Source organism: Macrobrachium nipponense, chromosome 26 (genome assembly GCF_015104395.2).
Source record: "Macrobrachium nipponense isolate FS-2020 chromosome 26, ASM1510439v2, whole genome shotgun sequence".
Taxonomy (NCBI): Eukaryota; Metazoa; Arthropoda; class Malacostraca; order Decapoda; family Palaemonidae; genus Macrobrachium; species Macrobrachium nipponense.
In genome coordinates, this window is record NC_087215.1 from 43,038,900 (window position 1) to 43,066,715 (window position 27,816).

The following is a 27,816-nucleotide window of genomic DNA, read 5'->3' on the forward strand; positions in this document are numbered from 1 at the left end:
CCAGATGGGGGGCTCAACACAAGGTCTTTGGTGCGCGGTAAAAGACCCCACACAAGACTTATGTCAAGAATGCTCTAGCGTTCTTTGTTAGAAGCATCATTACAGATGCGCATAAGATCTGTCCTGACGACGCTTTTTGACTTCTAAAAGTGAAAGCTCATGAGGTAAGAGCAGTAGCGACTCTCTCTCGTTTCATAAAAATATGTCGCTAAAGAACATCTTGGAAGTGACATTTTGGAGATGCAACTACTGAGAGATGTTCATGTGACCTATGAGAATTGTTTTTTCTATAGGTCCTTTCGTGTCAGCGGATACGATCCTGGGTATAGGAGCTAACACCAATCCTTAATTTATACATACCATCTATTAGATAGTTCTAGACTTTCTGATGACAAAGTGCAGATGTCGCACTGGCGGCCAGTCACTATTGTTCAGTAAGGAACTCTTGTGATATCTTATTAGATGAGATCATTTTTTTGAATTTTTTTTTTTTGAAAATTATGTGTGTGTGCGTAATGTGTTTTTGAGTTATGGTGTTGTGAAGAGTTTGGGGATAACTCGGAACAATTTTTAATACTAACACGTTGGTTAGGATCAGGTGGTCGGGATTGGTTGTGCGCTCCTTCATAAGTGTATGTGCATATAAGTGGATCAGCACCCATTGACAAAGTCCTTTCAGGCTCTGCCGAGTAAGCGGATAAGACCCCATCGGCAGACCCAACAAGAACTCTTGGCCATAGATCATATATCTCGCTAAAAGTTTCTTGAGGTGATGCAGAACTCCTGGGCAACACCACGAAGTCTACCACCTATCAGGTAGGAACCAAGGTTATTTATACCTACAACATATGTTGTTTACCTGTCTATTCCATAAGTAGCTGTCTCTACCCTCCACCAAAGGGTGCCAATGTATATATCTGACAGGTAAGTTGATTGTATGAAAATGATAGTTATGATACAATAAAGTTTTCATACCATACTTACCTGGCAGATATATACGATTAATGGTCCACCCAGCCTCCCCGCAGGAGGACAGGTGGAAGAGAGAAAATATGATAGAAAACGGGAATGGTTCTAGTCCTGCCCACTCAGGGCAGGCAGGTAGATCACCTGACTACCTGTAGCGAGTGGCACGAAATTTGAATTCTGTCGGGGACGACGGCAGTCTTAGCTATGTATATATCTCCCAGGTAAGTATGTATGAAACTTATTGTATCATAACAATATCATTTTCCTAACTATACAAACCTGAGGTCCTTACACTAATGCCCACCTCATGCCACCCCTCATTCTGAAACTTGGGCCAAAAGGGAAAGTGGAATGTTTACATCCAGGCAGGCGGGCCTGTTGGACAGTAATTACTACCTGACCATCTTGGTTCAAGGGTTTTAACGGCCCATGTTCCAGCTTTGCCGTAAAGTAATTCCTAATGTAAAGGACCTCAGGTTTGTATGGTTAGGAAAAATACAATTTTATACATTCAACTTACCTGCCAGATATATACTTAGCTTTAGACCCTGTCGTCCCGACAGAAATTCAAATTTCACGCTACACGCTACAGGTAGGTCAGGTGATCTACCGTCATGCCGCTGGGTGGCAGGAATAGGAAAACCATTCCCGTTTTCTATCAGATTCTTTCTGTCGCCGGTACTGTCAACATTGTTGTTGGTACCTCCTGGCTGGAGTTTCTTTTTTCATCGCAATTGATCTTCTTGACTGACTTTGGTGACGTACCTGGATCGTTGTATTGGCATACGCTATTGTGGACCGTTTCTTGAACTTGATTTTGGATTTTTCTAAGAATATCTGACTCGAGTGTTGTTGTGAGGTGTGAATGAGGGCTGCAGGGTGAGAATGCCGAAAACTTCGGTAGATCCTCACACTGTATGCAGGCGTTGTAGAAAGTATGAATGTTCTTTTTCAAACACCTGTAAGGAGTGCGAGAACCTGAGTGCAGAAGAATGAAGAATCTTATTCTTATATGAAGAAGCTAGAAAGGGATAGGCTGAGGAAAGCTTCCAAAAGCCGAAGTAGATCTAGGTCTAGCAAACTAGTTTCTAGCTTTCTAGCTTCTCCTCATGATGCATTAATTAATCCTTCTCCCCCTATTTCTGCCCTTTCACCCATTTTAAATCCTACAGATTCAGCATCGGAAATTGCGGATCTGAAGGCTACCCTTCATAAAATGCAGGTCAAAATGGCGGCATTAGAAGGTAAGAGTGGTGAATTAACAGTGGACAGTGATGTGAGTGTCAGTGTAGTGGAGAGGGCGTCTGATCGGCTCTACAACGCCTTCCAGGCCTAGACCTCTTCCAAGCTCCCTGGCCCAGAGGAGAAGGAATGTCGAAAGTCGTACGAAGGTTGTAGAGGTTCCCCACCGGTCAGGCGTCCCTTCGGCAGGTTCTGTTACGCCCCAGACTGCCAGGGATCGCTACAGGAAAAGCATCCTTCGTGAGTGTTTTTCGTCGTCAGAGTCGCCTTCACCTAGAAGAGGGTGGAAAGACACGAATCTTTCTCGCCCCTTGAAGAGGAGCTGGAAAGCTACGGCTCTTGACTCAAGTCCAGAACACTTTCCTGAAGAGGCTTCTTCAGTAAAAAAGAGAACCTGTTTGACTCCAAGTGCTGTAAGGGAATCTCAGGACACCTTCCAGATCTCCCTCCCCTCGTTCCGACACGGACAGGGATGCGACTACTGCTCAGATCCTTACAAAAAATGCACAGATCTCCTCATTGGTTGGAGTTCTTTCCAAGAAACCTCGTAGGAAGGATAACTCCCTTCCTATAAAGAGGTCCGCGGCGCTCTCAGAGGTGCCTCCCTCGAAACGAGAGGTTCCTAAGATTGTTCCATCTTCTCCCCAAGCAACGAGCTCCTATAGAGAGTAGTTTTCTTCAGACCCGGAAGAACCATCTTGGCGAGAAGCGCCAGTTAGGACAGAAGCCCTTTCCAGGCAAGGAGAACTTTCAGGGAGAGAGGAGAGTAGAGAAGAATTTTCCGAGCAAGAGGCACCTTCCAAAGGTGAGGAGCCTATTAGGCGCTCGAGAATGGTCACACACACGGAATCTTCTACGATAACAGAACGTGCTAAACACGAGTTCCTTCCAAGCGCTCGGAACATCGTGGAACGTTACCGACTCTCCTTTACCCGTGGAAGAAACTTTCCATAAGACGCGCGGAACTATCCAGTCGCGCGGAATCTTCCAGGCGAGTGGAACATTCCGAACGTTTCAAAAAACTTTCCATGGCGCGCGGAACCTTCCAAACGCACGGAAAGCTTCCAGACATGATTCCGCCTTCCAGGCGCTCGGAACTTTCACAAGCATTCCACTCAAGCGGGAACTTCAAAGCGCAGATCGCCTTTAAGAAACATTTGGGACGTTCCAAGATGGCAATCTTTTTCCGGGAGAGTGGTGGAACAGTCCAAACGAGCGGAACTTTCCAGACGAGCGGATTTTTCCTCACAAGAGGAACTCTCCAAGAACGCGGAGAACTGTCTACTAAAGCGGAAAACGTTCCAGACATGCGGAACCTTCCAGGTTAGAATCGCCTTCCAAGAGTTCTTCTCCTCGGAAGCGTTCGGTTTCCTCTTTGGGACTTCAGAAGGAAAGATCGGTGATATCATGTAAGAGAATAGAAAGGAACTTCCAGCTCTCTTACGAAGAACGTAGAGAGTCCTTTCTCCGCCAGTCCTTCCCCGAATAGAGGCTCTCCTAATTCAGAATATGTGCGACCTACGGAGTGTTTGTCCGTTGCAGGAGATCGTTCTCCTTCAGCTGGGCTCAAGCTAGAGGATATCTTGGAAGACGAAGCCCCAGCTAATGAAGGGGACTGTCGAATTACAAGATTTTATCCGCACTTCTGCTCCAGGAATACGGGAGAGTCGCTGAGCCCTGCCGCACGCCTTCTCCCTCTGTCTCTCTATTCGAGCAATAAGCCATATAAGTCCTTCTTGCCTTCTTGAAAAATGAAACCGACCATTTCAATGAGGAAGGCTCTCCAATCTCTCGGTTCTTGGATGAATTCCAAGAAAGAATTAGGAAAGACTGTATTCTGTATGCCTCCCTCCAGACTGACAGGTAGAAGAGGCATTTGGTACGAAACAGGAGAGAATATAGGCCTGTTTCTTCCTGCTTCTGCGAAGTCGGATTTCTCGAGTCTGGTAGACTTCTTCTAGGAGACAAGCCTTATCCTCTGCACGATCTACTTGGAGCATTGTCTGATTTGGATCATCTCCTCAATGGGACTCTTCCCACGTGCTGGAAGTATTTAATTTCTTAGACTGGTCCCTTGGGGTGATTTCTAAGAAGTCTCAAGAATCGGATAGTCTTTAGCCCAGAAGTGCTTCATAGCATTCTGGCCTGTATTGATAAGGCGGTCCAGGATGGTTCTGGAGAAGTATCTTCCCTCTTTGGAGCAGGGATACTAAAAAAAAGAGAGCGGTTTTTGGTTCCTTTCTGACCAAGGCTGTTTCTCCTTCTCAGAGAACTGCCTTGCTGTTCGCTCCTTTATCAGAACATCTGTTCCCGTCTCAGTTAGTGAAGGAAATATCCCACTCACTTACTGAGAGGCGGGACTCAAGACCGTTCTTGTCAGTCGGCAAAGAAGAACAGAACGGTTATGACGGCTGCTAAAAAGTATCACATCCGTATCAACAGCCCTTTCGTGGAGGTCCTAAGACACGACCCCCCTTCAAAAGGAAGACTTCCGACAAGCGAGGAAGATCATCCTTCCGTTCCTTTAAGAAGGGAAAATAGCATGCAGAAACTCCAACAACTAGTGGACGCCAGGCTATGGAATACTCGGAAGCCTGGGCAAAGAGAGGAGCCGACCCTTGGTCGATGTCGGGTTCTGAGGAAGGGATATCGCATTCCTTCAGGGACAGACCTCCCTGACTTCAAACTCCTCGGGAACTGTCAGCTCGTTACATGGACCCTGTGCTGAGAAAAATAGCTCCTTCAGATGTAGAGGAAATGTGGCACAAGGGAGCCATCGAGCCGGTGCTAGATCCACACTCTCCGGGATTTTACAACCGCCGGTTTTTCTAGTCCCGAAGGCTTCCGGAGGGTGGAGACCGGTTCTAGATGTAAGTGCTCTGAACCGATTTGTAGAAAAGGAGAAGTTACCGTATGGAGACTTCTGCATCAGTGATGTCGGCCCTACGTCCAGGAGAATTGGATGGTCTCCCTGGACTTACAAGATGCCTACTTCCATGTTCCCATTCATCCCTCGTCAAAGGAAGTACCTTCGTTTCGTAATGAAAGGGAAGATTTTTTCAGTTCATGGCCTTGTGTTTCGGCCTATCCACAGCTCCTCAGGTTTTTACGAACCTAATGAAGAATGTAGCGAAGTGGCTTCATTTAAAGGGAATAAAAATCTCCATTTACTTGGAACGACTGGCTAATCAGGGCCAGATCGGAAATTCAGGTTTGTTTGGAGGACCTAAAAACGACCTTAGAGATGATTTTGATCTCTAGGATTACTCGTGAACCTCGAGGAAGTCTCAGATGATCCCCAGCCAGAACCTGGTTTATCTGGGGATTCAGATGGATTTTCGGGGTTTTTTTGAGTTTTTTCCAGTTTTCTTCGCAGGAAAGACTCATACGAGGCTTTATGAAAGTCTCAAACTTCTTAGGAGAGAACAAAGTTCAGCGAGGAATGTTGAGCCTTCTAGGAACTCTTTCCTGGCTGGAACAGTTTCTTCCCCTAGGGAGACTTCATATTCGCCCCTGCAATTCTTCTTAAAGAAAAGTATGGAACTGGAAGATAAGGACACTTCGGACTCATTCCAGATACCTCTCGAGGTAAAGAATCCACTTGAGATGGTGGTTAGTCCCTCTCAAAAAAAACGAGGCGGGAGTGTCCTTATTCCGTGCCGAACCCAAACCAAGTGTTGTATTCAGACGCTTCGGAAACGGGATGGGGTGCGACGCTTGGAACAAGAGAAGTGTCAGGCACCTGGACGAACGAGCAGAGTCATGGCACATCAACTGCAAAGAATTGATAGCCATACACCTTGCCTCAAGGACTTCGAATCAATAGTCAGAGGACGGGGTGGTCCAGGTCAACTCGGACAACACCACCGCTCTGGCATTACATTCGAAAGCAAGGCGGGGTGGGACTCATTCGTTCTCCACTCAATTCGAACTGGCGAGGGATCTCTTAGTTTGGGCAAAGGAGAGAAACATCATCCTCCTCACAAGATTTGTCCAAGAGAGAGGAAACGTGAGAGCAGACAGACTGAGCAGGAGGAACCAGGTCCTTCCCCACAGAGTGGGACCCTCCACTCAGAGGTCTGTCGAACGTCTTTGGGCTCTATGGGGGAGACCTCACATGACCTGTTGCCACGTTCCTCTCCAAAAGGATAGACATCTTCTGCTCTTCAGTAGAAGATCCGAGAGCATTCGCTGTCGACGCCCTTCATACTAGATTGGTCGGGCCTCGATGCATACGCCTTTCCCCCATTCAAAACAAATTCTGGGCGAAGTAATCAGAAAATTCGTGGCCTCAAAGGGGATGCGGATGACTCTAATAGCCCCATATTGGCCAGCTCAAGATTGGTTCACAGAGGTACTGGAATGGACGGTGGACTTCCCCAGATCTCTTAAAAACAGAGCAGATCTGCTCAGACAACCCACTTCGAGAGGTATCATCAAAACCTCCCGCTCTCGCTCTGACTGCCTTTCGACTATCGAAAGACTCGCAGAGCGAGAGGCTTTTCTCAAAAAGCCGCAAAGGCTATCGCCAGAGCCCGTAGACCTTCGACTATACGAGTCTATCAATCGAAGTGGGAAGTCTTTAGGAGATAATTGTAAATCGAAGAAGCTGTTCCTCCTCCAATACCTCTGTGAAACAACATTGCAGATTTCCTTCTTTCTTGAGGGAAGAATCGCATCTTTCCGTATCCACTATAAAAAGGGTACAGGAGTATGCTTTCAAGCTGTTTCAGGAACAGAGGCTAGAAATAGCTGAAATAATAAGGATCTTCATGATCTGATCGGTCTTTCGAGACTTCAAAAATCAATACTCCTAGAACCCCGAGCTGGAATCTGGACGTAGTCCTAAAATTTCTAACCTCGAAGCGGTTCGAACCTCCAAACCTTGCCTCCTTCAGAGACATTACGAGAAAATGTTTATTCCTGTTGTCTCTCGCTACAGCCAAAAGAACGAGCGAGATACACGCTCTTGATTCTAGGGTTGGTTTTAAAGGAGAGGCTGCCATTTGTTCGTTCCAGACTTTATTTCTGGCGAAAAAATGAAAATCCTTCAAAGCCCTGGCCCAGGAGCTTTGAAGTAAAGGGCCTGTCAAACCTAGTAGGCAAAGAAATGAGAGGTCCCTTTGCCCGGTCAGAGCCCTTAAATTTTACCTGAGTAAAAAAGGAACAGCTGGGAGGTTGTCAAACAGGGTCTATGGTGTTCTGTAAAGGATCCTAAAAGACCCATGTCTAAAGAACGCCTTTTAGCCTTCTTTTGTAAGAAGAAGTGTTATTACTGAGGTCACAATGATTGCCCAGATGACTCCTTCAAACTTCTTAGAGTTAAAGCTCATGAAGTTCGAGCGGTTGCTAACGTCTCTAAGCCTTTCAAAGGATTATGGTCGCTGAAGAATATTCCCCCCCCCCCCCGTCGAAGCGACATATTGGAGATGCAATTCAGTTTTTTGCATCTCATACCTGAAGGATATCGGGAGGTAACTTATGAGAAGTGCTTCTCTCTCGGTCCGTTGTGTCAGCGGATACGGTGGCTGGGACTTGGAGCAAAGCCTGATCCTTAGTTATTGTGTATGTACGTAAACCCTTATAGTTAGAGATGTTCTGGGTTTTCGACTGTCAAAGGCACTAGGCGTCGCACAGGCGACCGTTGCTTTTTGTCAGAAAGGAACTGAGGAATATCCGACCAAAATAAGGGGTGTACAAAAATTTTTTTTTTGGTACTTGTGTGTGTGTGTATGCGGTGGTGTTGAGTTTTTGGGTTGTTTTTCAGGAGTTAGGGGATACTCCTTACAATCTTTAGAACTAACACAGGTGAGGATCAGGTGGTCGGGATGTATGTTTTTTGTTTTGCTCCTCGTATATGCTTTTAAAGCAGGTGTATTGTCATATTAGTGGATTAGCACCATTGACAAAGGCCATTTAGGCTCTGCCGAGTAAGTGGATAAGACCCATTGGCAGACCACAAGTCTCTTAGCCATAGATCACTATCTCGCTGAGGCTCTTGAAGCGAAGCAGACTCTGGGTGGGCAGTAGCCACGAAGTCTTCCACTTAATCAGGTAGGAACCAAGGTTTATTTGTACCTACAACATATGTTGTTTACCTGTCTATTTCAGTATTTAGCTGTCTCTTACCCACCACCGAGGGTGCCAATCAGCTAAGTATATATCTGGCAGGTAAGTTGAATGTATAAAAATGATATTGTTATGGTACAATAAAGTTTTATACATACTTACCTGCAGATATATACGATTAATGGCCCACCCAGCCTCCCCGCAGGAGACAGGTGGTAGAGAGAAAGAATCTGATAGAAAACGGGAATGGTTCCTATTCCTGCCACCCAGCGGCAGGACGGTAGATCACCTGACCTACCTGTGGCGCGAAATTTGAATTTCTGTCGGGACGACGGAGTCTAAAGCTAAGTATATATCTGCAGGTAAGTATGTATAAAACTTTATTGTATCATAACAATATCATTTTACTTTCAAAAATTGTGATTTACATTGAAAATCTGCTGCTTATGTTTTGATATCACTTAAGAGTTGTATACCTGTACTGTATACTATATTGCTGAGATATTTCTTAGGTCCTTTTATGATTTCAGGAGGTTCCGACAGCAATAAAGGCAAGAGTAAAAAATGGAGAAAATTATTACAGTTCCCACATATATCACAGTGTCTAGACTTAAAAAGCAAGATAGGTAAGTGCCCTTTTGTATATCTTGTTAATGTAACAAATCCTGTAGATTAAATTGACAAAGAAATTTTAACAAAATATTAATTTTGGCCAACCTTAATTGCTGTCATCTCTATGGTTCCATTTAAGCCACTAAATGTTTATGCAATTGAATATGATTATTTGTTATTATATGTTCCATTGGCGTATGAGAGAAGTACTACTGTATTTATTACCTGAAGGTTAGTTTCTTCTTTAAAGTAATTTTAATTGCTTTTTAACAGTTCGATTTTGTTTTTAAAGTATACAGTATTGTATTATATGGCAGCATAATATACAATTCATAGTAGTGTAATCTTCGTAGTGGATTTTCATCCTCACTTAGCAGTTGTTGCTTGTAACCTGTTAAGCAATTCTGTATTTTTTGCAGATGTAAAGTACAGCTATGTAGTGGATCAGCAACCCATAGGAAGACTGCTGTTCAGACAGTATTGTGAATGTGTTAAGCCTATGTACCACAAATACAATAAATTCTTAGATGACGTTGTAAGTTCCTTTTGATGCTTGCTAGATGATTAATTATTTTATAGTTCCAGTGGTTCTCAAACTATGGGTCACGACCTAAAGTTTGGGTTGTGAGATCAATTTTGATCGGTTGCTGGGACACATGAAAATGATCACGCTTTCGGTGTATTTCAGTTACTTGAGTTCTTCTTTTAACCACAAGGTATTTAATGTAATTCATGTTCATTCTTGTTCCTCCAGGGCCCCACCTAATGGTGCCATGGATCCTTCTAGTTTAGAGTTTTGAGTGAAAAGCTGTACATTTTTGTTTTTATTTTTTCAAGAATAGATAGAACATAGATGGAAACGGCTCATCCGAAATAGCGACCCCGTATAAAAAATTGGGAATCAGCTGGGAAGAAGAATATATATATCACTGTACATTTCCTTCTCTTCACTTCACTCTTGGGTTGCAAAGGATTGAAATTTTCCAAATAGGGTCACTCACAAAAAAGTTGGAGAACCACTGCTTTAGATCATAGTTTTTAAATACATCACTTAAGTACAGACCTCTCATTTTGTATCAAAGTATAAGCTACTGTTTTTTTTCATGATGATATTGTAATTATTCTTTTATCTATAATTGAAATAAAAGTAGATGTATGCAGGTACAACATTATAAGTTTCCTTATTGCCATACCTATTTCCGTAAGCTCTTCACTTCAGATTATTGGTACATTAAAGGTTAAACCTAGCTATTGTTTGTAGCTAAGCAACTTCAAGCTTAGTGTTCATTAAGTTCATAAAAAAAAAAAAAATCAGTCAATTTTATCCCTTTGATCAAACTTTCATCTTTCTTCTTAGGAACGGTATCAGGTTGAAGTAGATGAAAAAAGACAAGAAGCTGCGCACGCTATTTTTAACAAATATTTACAACAAACGGTAAGTGAAAGTTTATCAGATTCTTTTTCCAAAATTTAAATGACTCATTTTGTAGTCTTTGAACTTCTTGCTAGTTTTACTGTTTGTAATAATGCTGATAGAATTGAAGAAGGTTAATTTATGTTACAGTGTATACAAATTATGTTGAATTTAATGTTAGCTAAGTATCAGTGCCAATAACGGGAAATCAGCGCATTGGTGATTTTCAGCGCTAGACAAGCACAATAAAACCAGATCACCGATAACCTGGGACTGCCTGTATTATTATTGGTTACAGTCTTATTATTATTACAAGCAGTCCCCTGGTTATTTGTGTGGGTTCCGTTTCAGACAATGACGACAACTGAAAGTCGGCAGTAATACGGGCAGCCCCCAGTTAACGGCAGGGGTTCTGTTCTTGGGGACCCAACGCTAAGCGAAATTCGCCTTTAACCGAAATTCAAGTCTACGGACGCACAATCCCCCTTACAGTGCCCTAGACTTGTTGACTATGCCTTAGACAGTGTCACGGATAGATATTTTGCCCTAATATGTAATAACTCTAATGAAAACATGGAATTTCATTTGCCTAATCATTTACAATGGTCTACCTAGTAGCTATACAAATTTTTAATGTCAGATTCAGTGAGCGTGGTAAATCTTGAGAGAGAGAGAGAGAGAGAGAGAAAAAAAAATAATAGTGGAGAAAATGTATTTTAATAAAATAAACTCGCCATGAAAGAACACATTTTACTGCTGTTTTCATGCCGTTAACAGATAAATACGTAAATATTGTATTATCATGATATAGGATGAAAATAACAAACAACAAAATAACATGCTCCCGACACCATCTATTAACAAAAAAAATAACAATCGAGTTCATAACAAGATGTACATATTTCAGTCATATTTCAACTTAAATGCACTTTATATAACCAAAAATAACCTGTTTACGCTAAAAAGAAGCACGAAAATCGAGGCAAGTAGGGCAAAATAACCCTGCCTCTGTCCTTAGCTGATTTTTCCAAAGCAAAACATGAATCGCTTTGTTTGTATTTTATAATACTACTATACGTAGTAATATGAGACTACATACACTATTATTGGATACAGTGAAGTGAAGTATAACTTTTTAAAAGAGCCAAGGAATAGATGCATATTCGTTATATTTGTATTTTAGGAGGGTCTCTTGGTGCTTCGGCAAGCACCAAAATATGTACCGATAACCAGACAACAGCGCCATTTATTAAAAAAAAAAATAACCAAGTCTAGTCCACTTATTTACATACATATTCAACTTAAAAACTCTTCATATAAAGAAAAATAACATTGTCACATATGAATAGTTTCTAAAGATTAATTTATGCTAAAGAGAAGCAAGAAAACGCTCTGAATTAAGTTAAATACAGCGAAATAATCTTACCTCCGCCCTCAGCTGATTTTTCCAAACCAAACGTACTCTATACTATATTTCTGTGCTGGTATTTTCTCCATAGAGAATAAATGTATGACGTAAAAATATATTCCTCTCTCTCTCTCTCTCTCTCTCTCTCTCTCTCTCTCTCTCTCTCTCCATGCAACATTCCGACGCATCCTCAATGTGCTGAAGTAATGAAAGATATGAGAAAGGATACCAGAATATTTTGCTCAACATGTCTATCATGGATAGACAATGTTATTAAATCAAGACTGAATGTACAAATAGTTGAGGATGAAGAAGAAGAGGAAAATGGAAGAGAAGTAAACAAAACTGAAATAACAGAAAAGAAATAAGGAAAACAAAGAACAAGATAAAAGTATGGATGCAGAGATACTCATCGATACTACATATGAGGCAATCAAGCAGCATATATACGAAGAAACAAATTACGACATGACAACACAAAAGAAAATCCCGAAAAGGCTCTACCCAGATCTGCACACTGATGGGAAAGAGGAAAAAATAGACAAGAAAGACAGTCTGCAACCTTTTGAAAAGAGGGAATTGCAGGTATGTCACAACTATGAAATCTATGGTAAATGTTATACCTAGATGGCTATGAGGATGATTGCAGAGATCTACATCCAAAAATATGCAAAAACATAAAAGAAGGAAAAGGATGTAAGTTCGACAAAAAATGTGAATATATGCACCCTGTAGCCATGAATCAAAATCAATTAAATAATCAATCAAATAATAAGATCCAAAATAAGAAAGAAACAAATAAAGAGAGGAACAAAGAATATGTGGTGAAGGAAAAAAGCAAGCCATCACCACGATATGGTGTGTCAGCAAAGAATTTCCAAGCATCAGCTCCAAGATACAGCTCATTACTAAGAATTCACATATTTTCTTTTCATTACTAAGAATTACTTGCACTAAAATAAAGGAGATATGGCATAATTTTTGCTGTCTTGAAGTTGTAAACAAATGTGGCGCCACCCGTTTGGCCACTCAACGAACTAATGGCGGCTGAATCAAGCCGAACCAGGGGAGTTCCCGGACCATAGAATGGTGACTTTAAGAGGTTCAACTGTATAGCTTTTCTTTACAAAGCATTTTAAAGCCTTATGTATTGTTTTAGCCATAGATTTCAAGGTTTTCAAAACCTAGGCTAGATTATTGGCACTGAATAGCCTTTCTCTTGGCCACCATTGGCAATATTTTTATTTTCATTTTATAGTTTTTTCTCTTCATGTTGTTGTATCTCTGAGTTGTCATAAAATGAGGAGTACTTGTATATATATATTTTTTACAATAGAGAATCTTATTACGTTACTAACCTCAGTTGTTGTGTTCTTGTCATGATAAGCATCAGATATTTTTGTATAGTTGTGATACCAGTACCTCAGTTAGTATAGTACAGTAATGTATAACTCTTTCACGATACCAGCTTGTCAGGTTTAGTCTGTGGCAGATTCACTGTAGTGTGTACAACGGTAAGGAATGAGCGTAGGCAGTTGCTGTAGACAGACAGAGAAAGAGCCCTCTTGTCTCGAGTCCTTTATATTCTATATTTTTGGCAGCATGCACTATTCCCTCCAAGACCAACGAGAAGAGAATGTTTTGCGATTGGTTGGTCTGTCCTTTGGAGGTCAGGGCTGATGTCCTGTCCTGAGTCCTTTATATTGTAGCACTGCTAACAAACACTATTATGGCGGAGACCAACAAGTACTTTAGAGAATTCTTTGTCATTGGATCCCTAAGAGGACCATGAGAGTGTAACTCCTTTTAGGATAAACAGCTGCTACACTATTAGATAAAAAATATATTTTGTTCATGAAACTTACCTGACAGATATATATATAGCTGTATTTTCTGAAGTCCGACAGAATTTAAAAATTCGCAGCACACGCAGTGGGCGGCCAGGTGGTAGTACCCATTCCCGCCGTGGGAGGCGGATATCAGGAACTATTCCCATCTTCTATTCATATTTTTTCTGTCGCCGGTCGGTAAACAACTGTTTACAGACCTCCGCCTAGGATTTTGTTTAAAACTTCATTAGCCGCTTAAGTATCCAATAATTATTCTTTCGATTATTAACTTGGATTTGTGGCTAGCATACGCTATCGTAAATTTTTTCATTGCATTTGATGTCTGAAGCTAGTTAGCCTAGTTTCAGACTGTGTCTGCATGGTAAGGTGAGGCTACCGGAACTTTCGGTAGACACTCGCTTAGTATATAGACGTTTACATGTTTTCTTTGCATAAGTTCAATGTAATTAGTGTAATGTGACTGATTACGGAAGAAGGAGGATTCATGTACGCATTTTAGAGCGTGTTAGAATCAGGAGTTTTCCTCCACATTATCTTGATAAAACTATAGAAAGGTAAACAGAAGTTAGAAATAATTAACCTTCTAACCTCCTGTAGATTTTATTTTGCCTAACCCTGTGGTATGGCTTACGGGCCTAGAAGAAGTGTCTGCTAGAGGATTACATCAAGTAATCTTAGGCTAAAGTGCTCGCTCTCCAATCAGTGTTGTGAAGTGTAGTGCCCCCTTGTGTTGTGGAGGGGGCGTCAGATCGGCCCCATAATGCCTCTAGGCCTGGACCTCTGTCGGACTCCCAGGACTCTGGGAGAGGGCATGTCGAAAGCTGCAAGAGGGTTACGGGGGCTCCCCACCGATCTGGCGTCCCTTCGGCAGAACCTGTTGACGCTTCCCAGGCTGCTAAAGATCGTGCACGTGCACGAATCTTGAAGGATTGCTTCTCGTCCTCCGAGGCGTCCTCCCGCGCAAGGGTTGGAGCTCTCGGAAGGACTCGCGCCCTCTAAGAAGCTTTAGAGAAAAGGACGCTTCACGTCCTCTCTCTCGTTAGGAGGGAACGTCAGATCGGCCCCATAACGCCTCTAGGCCTAGACCTCTGTCGGACTCCCAGGAAACCAGGGAGAGGGCATGTCAAAAGCCGAAGGAAGGTTACGGGTTTTTCATGCTGATCTGGCTTCCTTTCGGCAGGTCCTGTTGTCGCTTCCCAGGCTGCCGAAGATCGAGCACGTGCACGAATCTTGAAGGATTGCTTCTCGTCCTCCGAGGCGTCCTCCCCACACAGGGGTTGGAGCTCTCGGAAGGACTCGCGCCCCCTAAAGAAGCTTTAGAGAGAGGACGCTTCACGTCCTCTCTCTCTCGTCACGAGAGGATGAAAGAGTCCTGTGCCCTGTCAGGGCTCTCGAGTTATATTTACATAAACGAAGGAAGTAAGAGGTCCTTCGGGTAATGTATGGTGCTCAGGAAGAGACCACATTTACCCTTTTCCCTTTTCGAAGAATGCACTGGCTCTTTTCCTAAGGGAAAATATTAAGGAGGAGGCTCATTCATCTTGCCAGAAGAGTGATTTGAGCCTCCTGCGAGTGAACGCTCATGAAGTTAGAGCTGTTTCAACCTCGCTAGCATTCCAAAAGGATTTGGTAATCAAGGACATTCTAGATTCCACCTTTTGGAGGAGTAACTCAGTATCGTCTCCTCTCCTAATGGCGCTCCGTATACGTTATGTAACGTTCGCTTTACTTCGAAAAAGCAAGCTGATAAGTTTGACGTCCGGCAAGCTGCTTTGCACAGTCAAACAACTTATGTCTCTGGTTCGGCATAAGAAGGGCAATTTAGACGTGAAGAAGTTTTTGGAGGTGCTCGACGTCCTATAGTGGAGACATTCTCCAGGACGCTCGGCAAGCACCTTGCGAGGGTGTCTTTTGGACGCTCGGCGTTCCTTTGCTGAGTGCGTTTCTGGAGATGGTCTTTTGCATTACTAAGACGCAAGTTGTCGCACAGGCGGCCACTGTCTTTGTAAGAAGGTATGAAGGTCTTTAAGGCCCGTCTTGAAGACGAAAGCCATACGTCTTCCTTTAGTGTTCACACACTTCAGGAGCAGCGTGCGTCTCCATGGAGACTCGCATGAGGACGTCCCTTGAAAATATTCAACGTCATATGCAAAACGCGGTTCGTCGTAACATTGAGATGTTGGAAAGGTCGCTCGCCAGGACGCCTCTTGGCGGGCCTTGCATGCATCAGGGCGCTCAACGAGTTCCTCTCTGAAACGTCGTTCAGAAGACTTGGTGTTCTCTGCTCAGACACGCTCGTAGCTAAGCAGGACGTTTTTTTTGAGGACGCTCAGCAGGACGCTTTCCAGGACGCTTTTGAGGACGCTCAGCAGGACGCTTTTGAGGACGCTCAGCAGGACGCTTTTGTGGACATTCGCCAGGACGCTTCGGTGGAAGCTCGGCAGGACGCTTTGCGAGAGTAAAGGCGTCTTATTTGCTGTTCACGACGTTTCTTAGGACGCTTGACGCTTTATAAACGCTCGTCAAGATGAGGTTTTTTTCAGGACTCTCCACAGGACATTCCTTACAAAAAAGAATTCGGAGTTAGCGGAGAAACATACCCGAATTTTTTCTTCGATCCCTCTTTCCTCTCATCGATTTCTCTGAGAATCGGGAAGATTATATACTCGGATTCCTGGGTGACTTTCGGTCATGTAAGGGTTTTCCCCCCCTATTAGCAAAGTGCTAATAGTTTTGTCAAGGTAAGGACGTTTTCCCCATTGTCAAGATATTAAACGTTTTGTCATTTAAGTGGGGGACCCCTCATAAATGGGGTAGTTCTCATTGACATAGATTTTAACGTTTTTTATCGTTTAAGCGGATAAACTCTTTAACAAATTTCGGAAGAGCTCTCATTCATTTTCAGAGGCTCATCCGGGGAGTAAGAAAAAGACTTGTAGACTAGATCCAGGAAGTCTTATGTCCAATATCATAAGAACATTGAACGGTCCTTTTCGATCCTCGGTTCTCTCTTGATGATCTCTATTCAAATATTACTCCCCTTTTCTTGGAAAAGAGTCTTGGTAAGAGTACAAGGAGTTCTTTTAAAAAAGCCTCATTCATTAGAGCGTGGACAGTCGTTTTCCTTTCTTTCTCTCTTCCTCGTCGAGGAAAGATGTAGTAGAGAATTCGATGTTCAAATTACTACATACTTACGTAGTTTATCTTTGCGTCATTTTGCTAACGCATGGTCAAGTCATATACGCATATCGATTTACCTCTGCGGATAGAAGCCGAAAGAACGTGTTCTAATGTATTTATTTGACACTCCCTTCAACCTTCCAAGAGTTTTCGGAGGGAAGAACAACAACTCTTCAGGTATTGTTACGACAACACCGACTCAGCTTCTGTTTTTAGCGAATTCTGTTTCGTTTTAATAGGCCTTCTTGGAGAGTTTCCTTTTGCTCGATAATATCATTACCTATTCCTTCGTAAAGGGAGTAGCTGGCAACTCAGGCAGTTAGTATTCTGTTCACCAATTGAAGCGTTTCCTTCGAGGAACTTCTCCTTCACTCTCTCTGATAGAGATCGAAAGTGGTCGATCTCCATTATCCTTATTTTGTTTTCTGAAGGAAAGAATTTCAGGATGAGATCGTGTTCAGAATCCTTAAATAAATATACTACGTATATTAAACCTCGCGGGACATGATTCTAATAGCAGTTGAATGTCCGAGGGGTAGGCGCATATCTAGTTATTCTACAGATTGCGACTTAGACGAGAAAGTATTTCTAATTGAACTGCAAACTCTGGGTTGCCTGCAACCTCCCAGGAGTTTGTTTCAATTTTATATACTTATGGTTTTGTCACGACAACACCTTTCAACTTTTATATTTACCGAAAATTCGTTCGCCTAAAATATAATTGCTCGAGCATATCTTTTATGCTCGGTGGTTCTAGCCGAACGCATTCCTTTGTGGAATATGGACTACCTGGCAACTCAGGATGACGAGGTCAGCGGGAGCGCAAGCTCAGCTACTGCGTATTGAACTGCCTGATAGCAGCTCAGTATCAGCTGGGCCTCCGAGATGCACGGTTGGTTATGTCTCTCTCTCTCTCTCCTGCTTTGATTGACTACCGAACCGTATCTCTGCCCAACAATCATGGACTTAGGTCTCTGATTAACGGGGTTTCTCGCAATTATGAAGGACCATCTACTGCTGTGACGATAGATTCCATCGCCTTCGATATTGCGAGAATTTTCAACAGAGATATCTCTTAGACTCTTTCATCTTTCTGTTTAACGCACGGTAACAGAAGTCTGTACAAGTCTCCCGCTGCATCACACTGCGATAATGCGAATGATTTTGCAGACATCTGGGTTTGTCTTTAAAATATCTCATATTCGTAGGTGTACAATTGTTCATTGTTCAACCCGAATTAACAGATATGTCAAAAGACATCGCCTACTCTCCGACCCCTGACAGCTCTACTTCCAAATGTTCAGCCATGAGAAGCAGTTCTTCAGGCAGCTTTCCCCTGTGTTTTCATTACTGAAGAACGCCCCGCTTTCATTGCAACTACGACTTCTCATGGACAGCAATGAAATAGCGGTTTAGCGTTTTCAGTCATTTGTAGGCACAGGTGCAGAATCTTGAGGATCCTTCTCTCGATTTGTCTGGTGAAGACGTAGGTTGCATTCAATATCTACCTTCGTCTTCAACGGTACAGAGCGATAAGATCTTCAAGAGTAATGGCAGCCTCTTGGCCAAGGCAAAGCAGTGCTGCCTATTTTCAGGTTCAATCGGAGGAGGCCGTTTCTGGAGATATGAAGGGAAATGACTGTTCCTCCACCTCGACCTCTGTGAAGTTCCTTATGGTTCTATCTTTCCGTCTGAAGTATGAGATAAGCTAGAAGTCCTAACTATTGTAGAATATGCAAATATGTTGTTGACGCCTCTAGGCTCAGAGATTCGGTTCTGTCAAACAACAAAGCTTCACGATCTTTGAGGTCTGTGGAGATCTTAAAATTCTTTGGATCAAAGGTTGCCGGCATGGAACTTAGACTTAGTCTGAGTTTCTGCTGCCAAAAGCAATTCGAACCTATCCTTTCTGCGAACTTAATACACGTGACCAGAAAGGCTAATATTCTAACCGCTCTAGCCACGACCAAGAGGGTTAGTGAGGTTTTAGCCATCATCAGAGGTTTTTGGCTTTGAAAGGACATAATGCGGTCTGTCCTCTAAAGCATTCCGTCTTGATAAGAACGAAAACCTGTCTAACCCTTGACCCGAAGGCTTGGAGACCAAGGGTATGGCACAAATTATTGGGCAAGGGCATTACAGAGTCCTGTGCCCTGTAGGGTTCTCTCAAGTTTTATCTTGATAAAACTATAGAAAGTCAAGGTCAACGGACAATCTGCGGTGTTCCGTAAAAAGACCAGACTGGTTCATGTCCAAAAACACCCTGGCATTATAGCCAAGGAGTTCTTTTAAGAGGTCTCATTCATTGTGTTTGCATAAAGATTTGAGATTTTCTTAATATGAAGTGCTCAAGAGGTGAGGGCGCGGCCTCGGAAGCATTTCAACAGAGCATGACACTCAGTAACATCCTGAGTGCCACGCTTTAGCGAAGCAACTCTGTGTTGCGCTCACACTCCCGACAATCTGCGGTGTTTTCCGTAAAACGACCAGACTGGTTCATGTCCAAGAACACCCTGGAATTATAGCCAAGGAGTTCTTTTAAAGGGTCTCATTCATTATGTTTGCATAAAGATTTGAGATTTTTTCTTAATATGAATGCTCAAGAGGTGAGGGCGCGGCCTCGGAAGCATTTCAACAGAGCGTGACACTCAGTAACATCCTGAGTGCCACGCTTTAGCGAAGCAACTCTGTGTTCGCTTCACACTCCCGACGGGATGTGAAGACGACATTTCAGATCCGTAAGTCGCTAGGACCATACATATCCGTAGATATATTATTGGGGCAGGAAGCAACACGAATCCTATCCTATAGAAAAGGGATAGGTGTGCTTTTAACTATGAAGGGTTGTCGCTTGAGGCGCGTTCCTTTTCTTTAGCCTAGAAGTTATGGAACTAACTTTGATAGGTTAGGTCAGGTGGTGGTTTTAGCTTCGTTGCCCTCAGAAGTATGGTCATATGGTCTAGTCACATTGTGGTCACGCCCCCGTTGATAGATCATTTAGAGCGCACCAGCATTACAGGTCGTCTACCTCGCTGGCAACTCTAGTAACGCAGAAGCAGACTTTGGTGACAGTAATCACGAAGTCGGCTATGCTAACAGGTGAGGAACTAAGATGTATATCTCTACTTAATTTAAGTTTTCCCAAAAAATCCTATTCTGTCTCTTCCCACCATCCGAAGGTGGGATTCAGCTATATATATATCTGTCAGGTAAGTTTCATGAACAAAATGTTATTGTTATAAATACAATTAAGTTTGTTCATACTTACTGGCAGATATATATAATTAAAGTGCCCACCCACCTCCCCTCAGGAGACAGTGGCACTGATAAAATATGAATAGAAGATGGGAATAGTTTCCTGATATCCGCCTCCCACGGCGGGAATGGGTACTACCACCTGGCCGCCCACTGCGTGTGTGCCGCGAATTTTTAAAATTCTGTCGGACTTCAGAAATACCAGCTATATATATATCTTGCCAGGTAAGTATGAACAAACTTAATTGTATTATAACAATAACATATTATTTGGAATTAATCTTTCCTACTGTTAAATTTAGTTGTATCTTCACATTGTTTGATGCAGTTGGCATTTTAAAAAAAATCAAAATATGCTTGGCTAGTTTACTATAGTAGATTCACATCAACCGTGCATTTGATGTCTAGGCCAGTCCCTTACGACGCTCCTGATTGGCTGTTGATAAGCCACAGGGCTGGAAATTCTCAGTCTCTCGAGAGTTCACACGGGTAGGATTTATGTTGCACCTCTTCTGAGGGATACATCTTTCAAAAGGTATCCCTCAGCAGAGGTGGAGCATGCATCCTGCCTATGTGAACTCCCCAGAGAGACAGAGTTTCCAGCCCTGTGATTGGCTTATCAACAGCTAATCAGGACTGTCATAAGGGACTGGCCTAGACATCAAATGCACAGTTGATGTGAATCTACTATAGGACTGTCTTATTTACCTGTTTCTTACCAGATAATGCTGGAATGTTGACGTTTCTGTCATATTTCTTCATGCTGCTAAACATGGTTATGATCAACTTAGACTATATTTTGATGATTTCTGGCTATTTCACCTGTACAGTGTTATGATTATTTTCTGTTTATGTTTTATGTCATCTACAACAAGCAGAGACGAACTCCTTATGCTTTGTAGGAAAGTGTGTGAAATCTGATTGGTTAGGTTTTGCCAATAACAACGTAACCTAAGTTAGCAGCTATGTTAGACTAGCTGCGTAGGCTCAAGTGTGGTTTTCTTAATATGTAGTGTCGTTCGTACATGATATACAAACCTTCGGTCCTTTACATTAGGAATTACTTTGTAGCAAAGCTGGAACACAGCCATTAAAACTCTTGAACAAGGTGGTTAGGCAGTAACTACTGTCCGGTAGGCAGGAAGACCCGCCAGCCAGGATGTAAACATACCTTCATCGTATTTTTTGTGAGCCCTTACTGATTGTCATTAACCTCAATTTTCCCAATGGGATCTGTTGATATGTATTAATGTTCCAACCCATTTTTTGTGATAGCCTTACAAGCCACCTACCCCAGAGTGTGCCTCGGGATCAGCAGCAAGGGCATAGTATACACCCTTATCACATCCTCACCCCCTTTGATATTAAGGGCGAGACAGTATATTTGTTATTTTGTTCATGAAACTACCTGTCAGATATATATATAGCTGTATTTTTCCGAATCCGACAGAAATTTAAACACTTACGACACACGCAGTGGGAGTCAGGTGGTGGTTAGTACCCATTCCCGCCGCTGGGAGGCGGGTATCAGGAATCATTCCATTTTCTATTCATAAATTTTTTCTGTCGCCGGTGCTGGAAACACCTGTTTGCAGCACCTCCGTCCAGATTTTGGAAACTTACTAGCTACTTGAGTATCCCCTTTTGGTTTTTCTTTGGTATCTGAATTGGATCGGTGTCTTGGCACACGTTGACTTTGTTTGATTTGAATTTTGGTATTGATTTTTCTTTGATCAAGATGTCAGGGTCTAGTTCTGCTAGCGCTAGATTTTGTTCCATGTCTGAATGTAGAGGTAGGCTACTGAAAGCTTCAGTAGACCCAACATTCTGTTTGTAAAGTTTGCAGGGGGAATGAATGTACGTTGAAAGTCGTTGTAAGGAGTGGTGAAAGACTAACAGAGTCGGAATGGAAGGCGTATGAACTTATCTTAAGAAACTTGAGCGAGATAGGTTAAGGAGGTCTTCCTCCAGGAGTGTTTCAGGTAGGCAAGATTTAAATTATTCTCCTGCTAACCCTCCTTCTGTAGATTATGCTCCTACCCCTGTAGTGTTGCCTCGGCCCCTGAGACAGTGTCGGTAGAAGGTAATACATTATCGCTAATTCTTGATCGATTCGTACTTAGAATCAAAAGTGTTAGCTCTGGAGAGCAAAAGTGAAGAGAAGTGCAGTGAAAGTGCCCCTTGTGTAGTGGAGGGTGCGTCAGATCGGCCCTCATTCCGCATCTAGACCTAGACCTCTGCTTGACTCCCAGATTACGGGGAGAGACATGTCGAAAGTCGAAGGAGGGTTACGAGGAACCCCCACCGATCTGGCGTGCCTTCGGCAGCTTCTGACGAACCTACCCAGATGCCAAGGAGCGTGCGCGTGCACGTCTTCTCAAGGAGTGCTTTTCTTCTTCTGAAGCTTCCTCCCGCGAAAGGGGTGGAGCTCTCATACCGCATCACGTCCGCTGAAAAGGACGGCTCGCGTTCGGGACGCTTCACGTCCAAGTTGTTCTCCGGAACTTTGCTCGTCGCCTGATAGTGCTTTGCTGCTTTTCCTCCGCAGAAGAAGCGTAAGGATTATTCGGAGGCGGAGTCTTCCCTAGATGTTTCTTTCGAGCGCCGCAGTCGCTCTAAGGTGCGTGAAGTGGCGGTTCCTGGGAGTAGCAAGAAGGCGTCCCCTCGCCACTCGCCTGCTCACAGGATCAGCCCCTCCCCAGAAAAGGAGGCTTCACCTACAAGCAAGATTCTCCAGTCTCTTCAGCAGCAACTTCGAGATGTTTTTCCTTCGAGAGAGACTGTTCCACGTCGCCGTAAGAAGGATGACAATCTTCCTGTGAAGAGGTCGAGGCGTTCTCCCTCTCCCTCCCTCCGCGCTCGTCTCTCTCTCCGTTTGAGTCTCCCTCTAGAGTTCGTTCTGCTCCCCAGCAACTTTCTAGAGGAGGCGAGAAATTCGTTTCTCGCTCTCGTGAAGCGGTTGTTTCCGCTGCTACGAAACTTGTGGATAAGAAGCGAGTTCTTTAGATGCCGAGCGCGCTTCTGTGAAAGTCAAACGCGCTTTAGTGGACGCCGAACGTGACTCGGTGCAAGTTTTCGCGAGCGCCAGTGGATGCTCAGCGAGTTTGTAGTGGACGCTCGGCGCGCACCATGTGGACGCTCGGCGCGCACCAGTGGACGCTCGGCGCGCACCAGTGGACGCTCGGCGCGCACCAGTGGACGCTCGGCGCGCACCAGTGGACGCTCGGCGCGCACCAGTGGACGCTCAGCGCGCACAAGTGGACGCCAGGTGTACACCTTGCGGCGTTTGAGCGCGCTTCAGTCGGCGCCAGTAGATTGGCTTTCGGACGCCAAACGCGCGCCTACGGACGTCAGTTTTTTTCCACTTCCGCAAGCACAAGCGGAGGCGGGAACTCTTCCTGTTCGCCGTTCGTTTCTCTTTTGAGAAAGCTCGGGACTCTTCTTTACTTCCTCCGACTTCTCCAGTGTCTGAAGAGGAAATTAGTGACGCTTTCGTCGAAGTGGACGAAGAACAGCAGTTGGCTCCAGTTTCGACGGACTACAAGGTTTTGACTCGTTTACTACAGTCAGTCTTTGCGGACACTTTCCAACCTGAAGCTCCACGTACTCCTCCCTCTCAGTTTTCGTCTTCAAAGCTGCTAAGATCTCGGGCTTTGTGAGAATGAAGAAGTCGCTTTCTACGGAAGCAAGCTTTTAGAAAGGTCCATGATTGGATGGAAAAGAGGAAAGCTTCAGGCAAGACTTCTTTCGCTTTACCACCTTCAAGACTCGGTGGCAAAGCTGGTATGTGGTATGAGACGGGGAGAAAACGTCGGAGTTAAGCTTCCAGCCTCAGCTCAAGGAGACTTTGGTAGTATTGTAGACGCCACCAGAAGATCTTTTTTGTCTTCCTCGAAGGTCTCGTGGACACATAGCGAGTTAGACTTTCACCTTAAAGGCCTCTTCAGGACACTAGAGGTCTTTAATTTTCTTGACTGGTGCCTGGGAGTATTGATGCCAGGTCCAGGAGTTCTGATTCCATCAGTCTGGGGGAGCTGTCCAGTGTATTGTCTTGCATGGACAAGGCTGTCAGGGATGGTTCTGAGGAATTGGCTGCTCATTTCAGCACGGGACTGCTTAAGAAAAGAGCACTTTTTTGCAATTTTACTGCAAAGTCGGTCTCACCAGCGCAAAAAGCGGATCTTCTTTTCGCTCCTTTCTCAGAAACATCTCTTCCCCAGTCTATGGTAAAGGACATAGCTGCCAGTCTCCAGGAGAAAGCAACTCAAGCCACCTTCTGGCACAGTCTTCTAGGAAGCCTACTACTTCTTCGTCTTCTGGGTCCTCTGCTTTGAAGAATCGAAGCCCTTTCGATCCGCTTCTTCTCGAAGACCAGCCCCTCGAGGAAGAGGCTCTTTCAGAGGCAAGACTCCCCGCTCCTTCCAAGAGCAAGAAGTGAGAGGGAAGTCCTTCAGACACCGGTAGGAGCCAGGCTTCTACATTTCGCGAAAGCTTGGGAAGAGAGAGGTGCCGACGCTTGTCTCTGGACATCGTCAGAAGGGGTACAGAATTCCTTTCCTGATGCTACCCGCTGTCTTCGACACCAAAGGATTTGTCTCCGTCGTATCAGGGAGAAAAGCAGAGGCTTCACGATCTACTAGATCAAATGATCGGAGAAGCAGGCAGTGGAACAGGTCTTCGACCGGAGTTCGCCGGGGGTTTGGGTTTTTACAACCGTCTGTTCCTAGTGCCGAAGCAGTCAGTGGCTGGCGCCCGTTCTGGATGTCAGCAGTCTAAATCGCTTCGTTACCAAGCAGAAGTTCAAGATGGAGACACCTCAAATCCGGTGCTTGCAGCTTTAAGACCGGGGGTGGGATTGGATGGTCTCGTTAGACCTTCAGGACGCATACTTTCACGTCCCCATCCATCCCCGATCAGCAATACCTGCGGTTTGTACTGAAAGGGAAGATTTTCCAATTCAGGGCACTCTGCTTCGGTCTCAGCACGGCGCCGATGGTTTTCACCAAGTCTTATGAAGAACGTTGCGAGGTGGCTCCATCTTGCGGAAATAAGGATCTCTCTCTACCTAGAGACTGGCTTATTCGAGCCTCATCGCAAGACAGGTGTCTGAAGGACCTTCACACGACTCTGTCGTTAGCGAGGTCCTGGGACTTCTGGTGAATCTCGAGAAGTCGCATCTGACTCCTTCCCAATCCTTAGTCCTATCTGGGGATTCAGATGGACTCAGTGGCTTTTCGGGCTTTTTCCGTCCCAGGGGCGACAACTTCAATGCCTGGACAAAGTGTCGGCCTTTCTAGGGAAGGAAACATGCTCGGTGAGGGAATGGATGAGTCTGCCTGGGGACCATTTCCTCACTGGAGAAGTTTGTTTCTCTGGGAAGGTTGCACCTCCGACCACTTCAGTTCTTCCTCTCAAGCAATTGGTCACGCAAACAGATCTAGAAGAGGTCTTGTTTTTGACGGAGGAAGTGAAAAAAGCACCTCAAATGGTGGTTGGATCCAAAGAAGCTTGCGGAAGGACTTTCGCTCAAGCTTCGGAACCCCGACCTAGTGTTGTTCTCCGACGTCGTCCTCCACGGGTTGGGGAGCAACACTGGAGGGAGAGAAGTGTCAGGACCTGGAGAGGGGAACAGGTGTCCTGGCACATCAATCTAAAGAACTTTCAGCGGTTTACCTTGCTCTAAGGTTCTTCGAGGAGGAAGTCTCCAGCAAAGTGGTTCAGATAAACTCGGACAACACCACAGCCTTGGCATACCTCAGGAAACAGGGGGGAACTCACTCTCTTCTGTTCGTCATCGCAAGGAATATCCTGATTTGGGCGAAGTCGCAAAACGTCACGATTCTGACAAGGTTTGTGTCAGGCGTGGAAAAAACGTGCGAGCGGACCTTCTCAGTCGGCAAGGACAGCTTCTGCTGACGGAATGGACCCTTCATCAGGAAGTATGCCAGGCGCTATGGAAGCTGTGGGGACGTCCTCATGTGGACGTTTTCGCAACTTCCCGAACGAAGAGACTTCCGCTGTATTGCTCCCCCAGTTCTGGACCCCGGGAGCAGTGGCAGTAGACGCCCTACTGTGGAATTGGTCGGGACTAGACATTTACGCTTTTCCCCCACCCCATTCAAAATCCTCGGGAAGTAATGAGGAAGTTCGCGGCATCAGAAGAGTGAGAATGACCCTCATCGCCCCCTTCTGGCCAGCGGCCGACTGGTTTCACGGAGGTGATGTCCTTCCTAGTAGACTTTCCGAGACTCTGCCCCTAAGGAAAGATCTACTCAGACAGCCCCACTTCGAGAGGTACCACAAAAACCTCCCCGCTCTGAGTCTGACTGCGTTCAGACTATCAAGAAGTTGGCCAGAGGCAGGGGTTTTTCAAGACCTGTGGCAACGGCGATTGCCACCGCAAGGAGGCCCTCCTCAATCGCAGTTTACCAATCAAAGTGGGCTGTCTTTAGAAGTTGGTGCAGAAGGAAGGGCATTTCCTCCACCTCAACTCTGTTTGAGCCAGATAGCAGATTTCCTTCTTCACCTTAGGAAAGAAGCGAAACTAGCCGTTCACACGATTAAAGGCTACAGAAGCGTGCTTTCTGTGGTCTTCAGACATAGGAGGACTCGACTTAGCGAATGATAGAGACATTCATGATCTCATTAGATCATTTGAGACTGTGAAAGTTCTCCAACCGTAAAGTACCATCGTGGAACTTAGACGTGGTACTGAAGTTTCTCATGTCGAGTCAATTTGAACCGCTCCATTTAGCCTCGCTTAGGAATCTTACTAAGAAGACCATTTTCCTAACCGCTCTGGCGACGGCGAAGAGGGTTAGCGAAATTCAAGTCATAAGCAAGCATATTGGGTTCAAGATCATAGTGCAGTTTGTTCCTTAAGTCCTACGTTCTTAGCAAAGAACGAGAACCCTTCCAACCCTTGGCCGAGGACGTTCGAGATCAAGGGTTGTCGGAGCTAGTGGGACCTGAAGCTGAGAGAGTCCTGTGTCCTGTCAGGGCTCTCAAGTTTTTATTTGCAGAGAACAGAGCATGCAGAGGTTCTTCGGAGAACTTGTGGTGCTCTGTGTAAAAACCAGATCTTCCGATGTCGAAGAATGCACTGGGCGTTCTTCTTAAGAAGTACGGTTAAGGAAGCCCATGAAAAGTGTAGTGAAAGGTGACATGGAGCTTCTGAAAGTGAAAGCCCACGAGTGAGGGCTATTGCTACTTCGGTGGCTTTTCACAAAAATATGGCAATCAAGATATTTTGGGCGCCACTTATTGGCGAAGCAATTCGGTGTTCGCTTCACACTACCTGCGGGAGGTTGAAAGCAACATACGAAAATTGTTACTCGCTCGGACCATAACGTCGCTGCAGACACTGTTTTGGGGGCAGGAGGTAGCGCTCATCCTATCCTTTAATGGTTTAGGGAGTTTTTAAACTTGTGTTATGGTTGTGGGGTTGACCGCCTGCGGCGGATCTCCCTTCCATTAGCTTAGTCTACTGTGGATACTTTTGGTAGGCTACGCCAGGTGGTTTGGTTTTTTACTTCGTTGCCCTCATTTGTATGGTCAATGGTCTAGTCACGTCGTGTCTCGCCCCTGTTGACAGATCATCTGGAGTGCACCAGCTATATAGGTCCTCTACCTCGCTGGCAACTCTAGTAGCACAAGCAGACTTACGCGGCAGTAAACCACGAAGTCAGCTATGCTAACAGGTAAGGAATCAAGATATCAATTATCTGCATATATATGTTTCCTAAAATCTTCTATTCTGTCTACTCCCACCACCAAAGGTGGGATTCAGCCTATATATATATATCTGACAGGTAGTT

At 44.5% G+C, this 27,816-nt stretch overlaps 1 protein-coding gene across 3 annotated transcripts in view; it reads left to right on the top strand.

Moving 5' to 3' along the window:
• The window catches only part of LOC135200237 (G protein-coupled receptor kinase 2-like), a 425,751-nt gene that overhangs the window by 96,862 nt on the left and 301,073 nt on the right, over positions 1-27,816 (top strand). For 2 of the 3 annotated variants that reach the window (XM_064228685.1, XM_064228687.1), the window contains exons 2-4: positions 8,811-8,906; positions 9,312-9,427; positions 10,250-10,327. In XM_064228685.1, coding sequence (XP_064084755.1) covers positions 8,811-8,906; positions 9,312-9,427; positions 10,250-10,327 — 290 coding nt within the window. The remainder of the gene's footprint in view (positions 1-8,810; positions 8,907-9,311; positions 9,428-10,249; positions 10,328-27,816) is intronic. The other variant, XM_064228686.1, reaches the window with a different exon arrangement.